At 69.0% G+C, this 9,630-nt stretch overlaps 1 protein-coding gene across 1 annotated transcript in view; it reads right to left on the bottom strand.

Moving 5' to 3' along the window:
- Nucleotides 1-259: 259 nt before the first annotated feature.
- The window catches only part of MUC2 (mucin 2, oligomeric mucus/gel-forming), a 28,758-nt gene continuing 19,387 nt past the window's right edge, over nucleotides 260-9,630 (bottom strand). Inside the window, 19 exon segments of the mRNA XM_089323650.1 lie at nucleotides 260-585; nucleotides 665-791; nucleotides 947-986; nucleotides 1,252-1,380; nucleotides 1,862-1,960; nucleotides 2,061-2,183; nucleotides 2,305-2,345; nucleotides 2,497-2,601; nucleotides 2,720-2,897; nucleotides 3,538-3,569; nucleotides 3,690-3,787; nucleotides 3,928-3,997; nucleotides 4,105-4,283; nucleotides 4,704-4,926; nucleotides 5,158-5,341; nucleotides 5,808-6,055; nucleotides 6,394-6,568; nucleotides 8,273-8,721; nucleotides 8,987-9,208. Coding sequence (XP_089179776.1) covers nucleotides 375-585; nucleotides 665-791; nucleotides 947-986; nucleotides 1,252-1,380; nucleotides 1,862-1,960; nucleotides 2,061-2,183; nucleotides 2,305-2,345; nucleotides 2,497-2,601; nucleotides 2,720-2,897; nucleotides 3,538-3,569; nucleotides 3,690-3,787; nucleotides 3,928-3,997; nucleotides 4,105-4,283; nucleotides 4,704-4,926; nucleotides 5,158-5,341; nucleotides 5,808-6,055; nucleotides 6,394-6,568; nucleotides 8,273-8,721; nucleotides 8,987-9,208 — 2,933 coding nt within the window. The 3' untranslated portion in view covers nucleotides 260-374.

The following is a 9,630-nucleotide window of genomic DNA, read 5'->3' as shown; positions in this document are numbered from 1 at the left end:
CAGGCCACCCTCCCGAGAGTCACAGGAGGCACCGGGCAGAGCTCTGGAAAGGCTGGGGGGGGACCTGGGGGCCTTCCCCTGGGGTTCAGGAAGGGCCGGCCCAGCCCGGGGGTGGGCGGGGGCAGCCAGGGCCGGCTTCGTAGGAGCGCTCGCTGCAGCCCAGGCTGCGGTGTCTCCCAGACGCCCAGGGCCCCCCAACCTCAGCCGCGCACCGCGGCCGCACCAGACCCCGCAGCCCCAAGTACAGCCAACCAGCACAGCGACTCTGCCGGAGTTTATTACCAGGAAAATAAATACACAAAGCAAGGAAGCAGGCTCGGGGAGGGGCGGGCGGCGGGCGGCGGGCGCGGGCGGCGGGCGGCGGGCGGGCCCGGTCACAGCCCGCCCGGGAGCTCGGCGACGGAGCGCCGGCGGCGCCCGAAGGCTTCGCAGACGGAGTCCTGGCACAGGCAGCTCTCGATGTGGGTGTAGGTGTAGGTGAGCGAGCCGCCGTGGGGGCAGTCCAGGACCACCTGGCGCCGGCTGGTTCGCTCCTCCCTGCAGCAGGAGCACCTGGAGTCCAGGATCTTGGCCTTGCCGGAGTACCTGGAGGGGGAGAGGCAGGTGAGGCCCTGTGCCGCGCCCCGCCCGGCCCGGCGCACGCAGAGCGCAGAGCGGGACGCACCTGGCGAAGGTGCCGCAGGCCCCGGAGCAGTCGTTCACGGTGACGTTCTTCCTGCAGCCGGCGTGGGAGATCTCTCTGGTGACAGCGACGGTGGCGCAGGGCACCACGGTCTGGTTGCGAGGGGTGCCTGGGGGAGAGAGGCGGGACTCAGGGTGGGGTCCACCCCCACTCCCTCCCCATCGCTTCCTCTGCCCCACCCCCAGGCACAGGAACGGAGGGGAGGGCCCGGCAGCACCCCCTGCAGGCTGTGCCCGGGAGCTGCCCGCCCAGGGCTGCACTCACATTTCCTGCAGCATCCGTTGGCCATGAGCGTGATGGTGCCCTGCACGGAGAAGACACTGAGCCCGGGACCCCCAGACCCAGACCCCGCCCCCTGCTGGAGAGCCTCCTCTGGCGAAGTCCCCCCCCAGACCCAGACCCCGCCCCCTGCTGGAGAGCCTCCTCTGGCGAAGTCCCCCCCCCCGCCCATGCCAGCGGCACACAGGCCAGAGGCCACCGTCCCAGCACGGGGGGCCAGACCCCAGGGCGTCGGGGAGCCCTCCGCCGCCAGCGAGCACACGGCGCTGGCGCCCCTGTCGGCCGCTCACCGGGGCACAGCTGTCGGGGTCGAACTCAGGACAGGTGACGTTGGACAGGGACGAGATGAGCTGGCCGTGGAACTTCATGCAGCTGAAGAACGTGCACTTGTTGTTGGGGTCTTGTTGGACGTCTCCGGGCTGCGGGGCAGAGGGGCGTCGGCGTGAGGGCAGGGCGGGACCAGGGGCTGCTTCTCGGACAGGATGCTGGTCCGTGTCCGGGCCAGAGCCAGGGACAGGCCCAGGCCTGAGGCCTGCACAGCCCTCAGGGTGCATCCACTTCCGACCCCTCTGGATCCGCGAGTGAGGTCACCCCGGCCTGGGGGCCCAACCCCTTATGAGAGGCAGAGGAGGAGACAGAGCAGGGAGGAGCTGGGGCACGGGGCCGGGCTGCCCAAGGCCCCACCGGGAGCCGGCCCTGTGACCCCTTGATGGGTGTGCAGGCTGACAGCAAATGGAATCCCGCTCTCTAAGCCCCGCCCCCTGCCCTGGGGTGTGGTCACCAGGGAGCTGGAGGCCATCCTGAGCCTGGCGCTCAGCTCCAGGGGTCCTGCACCCTGCCCAGGGCGGAGAGCAGGTGCACAGCCCCGGGGTCCTGCCCGCGCCCCCGGCAGGCGCTCACCTTCAGGACCAGGTAGTTGCCGCCGGGCACGTCGATGATGCACTGGGTTTGCTGGCACTTCCTGCAGCACTCGCCGGGGACCTCCACGGCCTCGAAACCCTGCAGGCACGGGCACAGTGCAGGCTGAGCACCGACCGCCGGGGCCCTGGCGGACAGGTGGGCAGGGGCGGGGCTGGCGGAGGGGCGGGGCTCTGCTCACGGGGTTGCAGGAGACGTTGCAGGGCACGGGGGTGCAGGAGATGGCATTCAGCTGGGTGCTCTGGTCCACGGCGTGGGTGCACAGGCAGTCCTGGCACTTCGAGGAGTAGACTGGGGAGCCGGGCTGCGGGCACAGGTGCAGCCAGTGAGGCGGGGCCCCCATCGTTGGCACGGTCGCCCTGCCGGCCCCTCCTCCCCCCTCCCCAGTCGTGGGGACCCCCCACCCCACGCCAGCCCTAGCTCACCTGGTACTCGGCTTTGTCATGCACACACACGCCCTTGGGAACTTGGGAAAAACACACAGGGGAGCGCCCTCAGGGGCTGTCCTCTGCCTCAGCCCCGCCTGCCCCGACACACGCCCCGCGGACACCAGGCCGGGTGCAGCCCCAGGACAGGGGCCCCGGGGGTCCACTTCCCTGCAGCCGGGCCACACTCACCACAGTCGTACACGGGACAGCACCTCCCGCTCACGATCCTGAGCTTCGCTTCGAATCCCAAGTCACACACGGGGACCTCCTTGCTGCACAGGCTGGAGTCGCACTCTGCAGCCGGGCATGAGCACGGCCGGTCAGCCGGGGCCCGGCAGCTCCCCCAGTGCCTCCGCGGGGACGCAGCCCCAGGCTCCCGCCCCGCCCGGGCCTCTGAGGGGAGGGCCCTTACTGCAGGAGGTGACGTTGCAGCAGGTGTCGGCGGGGTTGACCTCGGTGGTCAGGTAGGTGCCCTCCTCCTCGCATGAGGTGGGGCCCACCTGGCTGCACTGCCTGGGCTCGCAGATGATGCCGCTGCCACCCTCCAGGCACACGCAGTCCTGGCAGGCGAACTGGAAGCGCTCCCCGAACTGCAGAGGGCAGGGGTGCAGGGACGGGAGGAGGCGCTGGCCCGGGCAGCCCGCCGAGGCCCCCCCAGCACGCAGGCGGCCACTGCACACCAGGGCACCACTCACTCACTGGCATCAGACACGTGCTTGGCGTGGGCAGACTCACCACACCCGTCTGTGGGGTATGGCAGAATCCCGCCAAGGAGCCGGCCGTATGGCTGTGACCATGGACATGTGGGTGGGTGGACAGGCAAAGTGGATGGGTGGAGAGATGGACGGGTGGATGGATGGGTGGATGGACAGATGGGTGGACAGATGGATGGACAGGTGGCTGGACAGATGGATGGTAGACGGACAGGTGAACGGATGGATAGACGGATGGCTGGGTGGACAGACGAACGGATGGATGGATAGATGGAACGGTGGGTGGGTGGATGGGTGGGCACATAGAAGGATGGATGGGTGGACAGACGGATGGGTGGGAGGACAGACAGATGGGTGGACAGATGCACCATGCCCTGTAGGTGGGTGGGTGGGTGTCCCTGTGTCCCTGCGGGCTTGGCTTTCTGGGACTGCAGTGACCCACCGCTCTGCCCTTGGGGTCCCAGGTTCCCACACGCAGCCCACCCCACCCCCACGGTGTGGGGGGGACCCCGCCTACCTCTCTGGGCACGTTGTCAGGTCCCACACAGCCTAGGAAGGGGAAGGGCAAAGCCTATTAGCGGCACTGCTGGCCACAGGGGGCCGGGGCCAGGCCTCTGGACAGCGGCGCGGGCAGCTCGGGCAGCTCGGGCGTGGGGGCGGGTGTCCTACCGCAGGTCTTCACGCACACGTCGTAGCCAGGAGCGAAGTTCATGGTGCCCTCGGGACAGAAGCAGCCCTCGACCAGACGCGTGGAGTTCTTCGGGGTGCTGCGGGATGGAGAGGGTCAGACGCGGGCCGAGGGAGCAGGTGGGCAGGGCAGGGCAGCAGGACTGGGTGGGCGGGGCAGCAGGACTGGGTGGGCGGGGCTGGCAGGGGCGGGCCAGCCAGCCACCTGGGGAATCCATACCTGGACTGGCAAGTGGGCTCCTCTGGGGGGCCACAGGCCCGGTACTCCCTGTGAGACGGGCACTTCACCGCTGCGGTTAGGACAGGACAATCAGAAGGACCAGGCCAGGGGGCGGAACCCGCGCACCCCACCCCGCCCCGCCCCCGGGCCCCGCCACGCCACGCCCCGCGCACTCACGGCAGGCGCCCTTGGAGTGTGGTCTCCAGTCCACGCAGAAGCCCTCCTGCGCGCACAGGGCCGCGTAGGCCTGCAGGCTGGCGCACTCCAGCTGGGAGTCGGGCACGAAGCAGGTGTCATACAAGCAGGCCTCATAGTAGTGCTGGGGGGGCACCAGGGCGTGGCACCCGGCGAACAGGCTGCGCGGGGAGGGCTGGGCGTCACGCATGGGTCGGCTGCGGGGCCCAGGCACCTGCGTCTCCCACACCGCCCCACCCCCGGGCCTCCTCCAGGGCCACCCTCCCACAGCCTGGCTCAGCCCGCGGTGCCAGCTGGCGGCAGGACCAGAGGACCCTGGGGACCTTGGGGAGGGGGAGACCGGCTGATCGCGGCAGACCCCAGCCCAGAGATGGCCACAGGCTCCACACCGCCACCCTGCCGGTCCAGCCACGACACTCAGAGGACAAGCAGGACACGGGGAGCGTCCCTCTATGACCCAGCCCCCGCCTCGGCCCCTCTCTGAGAATTCTGGGAGGGAGACACCGAGAGGCCAGGCTGCTGGCCGAGGCCCTGCAGCTCCCCGGGGGCGGAAGCCATGGTCAGGCCCGGGGCAGGGTCACCTGTCTTTGATGAGCTGGCACACGGGAGACCCAGTGCAGTCCTTGGGCCGGGCCGGGGCCCGTGGCGACGTGGCGGCTGGGCTCTGGGTGGTGAAGCCACCGTGAGGGCAGTGTGGCTTGGAGGGGTCATCCACCACCCACTGGTCAGCTGCAATCTCGCAGTTGGGGGTGACCTCCCCACTGGGCAGCACGCAGTCGTCCGCAGTGTTGTTGGTGCAGGTGCCTGTGTGGATGACAAGGCCATCGCTATGCCAGCACCGTACCAGGGCCATTGGCAGACAGGGCCAGCATGGGCCCCCGGCTGTCTGGCTGGCTAAGTCCCCTACAGGGACCAGGCCCTGCACAATGGCCACAGCGGCCATGAGCGGAGGAGCCGTGACCCCAAGCTGGGTGCAGCCCCTCCCAGGCAGGGCGTGGGAGCAGGAGGGACCGTGGTGGGGACCGTGGGGCTCACCGCACTGTCCCTTGGTGTTGTTGCCAAATAGGCGGTAGGGCAGCTGGACAGAGAAGGCCAGGCCGTTGTAGGAGACGATGACACCCAGCTCGGGGATGTCCACCACGATGTTGATGCCCGACTCGTACACCTGCAGCCCGAACTTCCGGTAGGGCAGCGCCACGGTCTGCCTGTTCACCTGCACCTGTGGCCACACGTCTGTGGTCAGCGGCAGTGCCAATGGCCACCCAGTGGGAGCCATGTGGGTCTGGCCGGGGCCGGCCCGGGGGCACCCCCCGCCGTCTCCTAGAGTGGGGGCAGGGGTACCCCCGCCTGCCCCTTCCCCCTTCCTTGCTCTTCTCTGTCCCGGGCATAAGCCAGAGAAGGCGAGTCTCGGGCACCCGGGAGACTTGGGGCCCCACGCAGGGGGCAGGGATCCGCTGGGGCGGACGACTCCCCAGGGGCGCAGAACACGGAGCCGCACGCAGGCTGGGCCCTGGGAGGGGCTTCTGCTGGGAGACCTGTGCCCAGCGTGGCCGAGCGGTGGGACTCGGGGTCCCTGGACACGCCCGGATGGCCTGTGACAGGAGCTGCCTGCGTCCCCACTCTGTCCCACGTGCTCAGCCGGCCCCTGCGGCCTTCCGCCACCAGGGGGCGCCGTCCTCACGCACCTGCACCTTGATGGGCAGCATCTGCACGGTTCTGATCTGCACCTCCTGGGTCTCGTGGCGCACGATGAGCGTGCGGGGGCAGGACACCTTGTCGTTGACGTCGCAGTGGTAGTTGTCTATGTAGACCCCGAAGTTGTCCACCGTGGGGACCACCTCCTCCACCAGCACGTACGTGCAGTTGCCCTGGTAGCTGTAGTACAGCCCGTCGAAGGTGACGTAGTGCGGGTCTCCCCAGCCCGTGCAGAGACCTGTGGGGGCGCTCGGTGAGCGGGCACCGGGGGGGGCAGCTTCCCAGGTCCCGGAGGGGTCTGGCTCCGTTCCCGGCTGCCCAGGGGCCCCGTCCTGCACCACGGGCCTGGCTTTGGCTCACATCCCTGCCCTGCCCACACCAGCACCCTCGGCCAGGGGCTGCCCCGCCCTACCAGCAAGGCCTCCCGGGCCCCCTGCCCAAGACGGGGGAGGCGGGTGAGAAGCCCCCGCCTGCGCCTGGGCCTCAGCAGCTCCCAGCGTCTGGGGGCTGCCTCAGCCTCCTGGTCCCAGGAGGGAGCCCTGGGGGGGGAGGGGCCCGGGGCGCCGCGGAGCTCACAGTCGCACTCCCAGTGCCAGCAGCAGCCGTCGGGGTCCAGGACGCGCACGGGCTTGAGGCCGTTGGAGCAGGCGGGCATGGGCGGCGGCTCGCACTCCACCTCCACGATCTCCAGTGTGCCGTCCTCCCGGCACACGGCCTTGGTGCAGTTGCACAGCCACCAGGACTCGTTGTCCTGCACACAGGGCGGGCGGTCACGGCCACACCGGGGACGGTGACATCCACACAGGGGCAGGTGGTCACGGCCACACAGGGGACGGTGACGTCCACACAGGGCGGGCGGTCACGGCCACACAGGGGACGGTGACGTCCACACAGGGGACGGTGACCACACAGGGGCAGGTGGTCACGGCCACACAGGGGACGGTGACCACACAGGGGCAGGTGGTCACGGCCACACTGGGGACGGTGACGTCCACAGGGGCAGGTGGTCACGGCCACACAGGGTACAGTGACGTCCACACAGGAGCCAGCGGTCACACCACACAGGGTACAGTGACCACACAGGGGCGGGCAGTCACGGCCACACAGGGGACGGTGACGTCCACACAGGGGCAGGTGGTCACGGCCACACAGGGGACGGTGACGGCCACACAGGAGCCGGCGGTCACGGCCACACAGGGGACAGTGACCACACAGGGGCGGGCGGTCACGGCCACACAGGGGACGGTGACCACACAGGGGCGGGCAGTCACGGCCACACAGGGGACAGTGACCACACAGGGGCGGGCAGTCACGGCCACACAGGGGACAGTGACCACACAGGGGCGGGCAGTCACGGCCACACAGGGGACAGTGACGTCCACACAGGGGCAGGTGGTCACGGCCACACAGGGGACAGTGACGTCCACACAGGAGCCGGCGGTCACGGCCACACAGGGTACAGTGACCACACAGGGGCGGGCAGTCACAGCCACACAGGGGACAGTGACCACACAGGGGCGGGCAGTCACGGCCACACAGGGGACAGTGACCACACAGGGGCGGGCAGTCACGGCCACACAGGGGACAGTGACGTCCACACAGGGGCAGGTGGTCACGGCCACACAGGGGACAGTGACGTCCACACAGGGGCGGGCGGTCACGGCCACACAGGGGACGGTGACATCCACACAGGGGCAGGTGGTCACGGCCACACAGGGGACGGTGACGGCCACACAGGAGCCGGCGGTCACGGCCACACAGGGTACAGTGACCACACAGGGGCGGGCGGTCACGGCCACACAGGAGCTGGGGATGGTGACATCCACACAGGGGCACAGTGACGGCCACACAGTGGCTGGGGATGGTGACGTCCACACAGGGGGATGGTAACAGCCACACAGGTACGGGCGATCACAGCCACACTGGGGACGGTGACGTCCACACAGGGGCGGGCGGTCACGGCCACATGGGGGCTGGGGACGGTGATGTCCACCTGTAAGACTGAGGACAGTCACATCCACTCAGGATGCCGGGGACAGCAGTGATGTCCACACAGGGGCTGGGGGCAGTGACATCCACACAGGGGGACGGTAACGGCCACACAGGGGTGGGCGGTCACAGCCACACAGGGGACGGTGACGTCCACACCGGGGTGGGCAGTCACCACACGGGGGCTGGGGATGGTGATGTCCACACAGGGGCTGGGGTGGTCATGCCCACTCGGGATGCTGGGGACAGTCACGTCCACCTGGGAGGGCTGGATGGCTTCCTGGCCTCACCGCAGCTGCCAACTGCCCACCGCAAGGCAGAGATGGCGGCAAGAAGGCGACCCTGCCCCTGAGAGGCTGTGGGAGGTGGGGGGGCAGGGGCATCCCGAGTGACCACCCCTGGGGCCTTGGCCGCCTGACACGGGTGCCCTCGGTGCTGGGGGACAGGCTGCCCACGGCCCACTGACCTCTCTGGGAGGATTGAGGTTCTGGCATCCCGGAGGCTTGGTGGTGGTCGGCTTCGAGGTGGTGGTGCTGGTGGTTGTGGCGGTGCTGGTGGGGGTGGGGGGGGAGGGGGTGGAGGTGGTGGGGGAGGGGGTGGTAGTCGGGGGGGAGGATGTGGTGCTGGTGGTGGTAGTGGGGGGGGAGGGTGGGGTGCTGGGGGAGGGTGTGGTGGTCGTGGGGGAGGGTGTGGTGGTGGTGGTGGGGGAGGGTGTGGTGGTGGTGGTGGAGGTGCTGGTGGTGGTAGCGGGGGAGGATGGGGTGGAGGGCGAGGGTGTGGAGGTGGGGGAAGAGGGTGGGGTGGTGGGGGAGGGAGAGGATGGGCAGGACCAGTTGAAGGTCTGGAGGGTGCATTCCACCGAGCAGTTCACGTAGTAGCAGGTGTCTCCGTGTCTGACGCTGTACACTTTTTCACCTGTGAGGCACAGGGACCAGCTCGTAGCCACCCAAGGCAGGGCTGCCCGCCTGACCACACTGGAGGCCACCAGGAGGGCCAGCATCTCCTCTGGGGACACACGGCCTCCACACCACTTGGGGAAAGCCCTTGGGGGAAGCACTGGCCCCTCACTCGTGTTTCCTGCAGGGTGGGGCTGGCTACAGAGACGTCCACCCACACCCAGCGTCCAGCGTCCAGCGTCTTGATTTGGACCTTAGCCCTGGCTCCTAACCCATGAGTATACCTGGGGCATAGTAGAGGAGTTCATTGGTATCATTCACAATGCAGCATTTGACCTGCGTGGAGGAGCTGACCGTGCCCAGGCTGGTGCTGAAGACGGTGGTGGGAGAAGAAATGGGGGTAACTGTGGAGGACGTGCTGGTGGTCTCCAGTGTGGATGGCGTGGTCGGGGGTCTCGTCTGAGTAGGGGTTCCTCTGGTGGTTGTGGGCACGGTGGTGGACGGGCCTGCAGAGACGGGGGAGACAGAAGGCTGATGGCCTCGACCATCCCAGATGCCACAGGGGCCCCACCGGCTCACCTGGGCGGCAAAGACAGGTGAGGGGCAGCGCCACAGGTCTGTGTCCCGGCCTTGCCAGGACGCCGTGCACCTGGCGTGGTACCAGGAACACCCCACCGTGAAGCCGGCACTCTAGGTAGCACCAGAGCTTGTCTGCGGCCAGCAGGGACAGCGGGAGTGGGAGCTACACCCATACACAGGTCTGTCCGAGGGTGCTGGACTGGCTGCCCTCCAAGGCTGCCTGTTAGGTCCCCAGTAGAGAAGCACAGGGAGTGGGGGGGAGGGTCTGGCAGCCCCAGCCCTGGCCCCACAAGCCCCAGGGCTCCCCAAGACGGGCTCAGCCCAGGCTGCCACATCACAGCTGGGCCGA

The sequence above is a fragment of the Oryctolagus cuniculus genome, chromosome 1 (assembly GCF_051225735.1).
Source record: "Oryctolagus cuniculus isolate XC-2025 breed Fujian yellow rabbit chromosome 1, ASM5122573v1, whole genome shotgun sequence".
Taxonomy (NCBI): Eukaryota; Metazoa; Chordata; class Mammalia; order Lagomorpha; family Leporidae; genus Oryctolagus; species Oryctolagus cuniculus.
The sequence above is the reverse complement of the archived record's forward strand: the minus strand, read 5'-3'. Positions and strand labels throughout refer to the sequence as shown.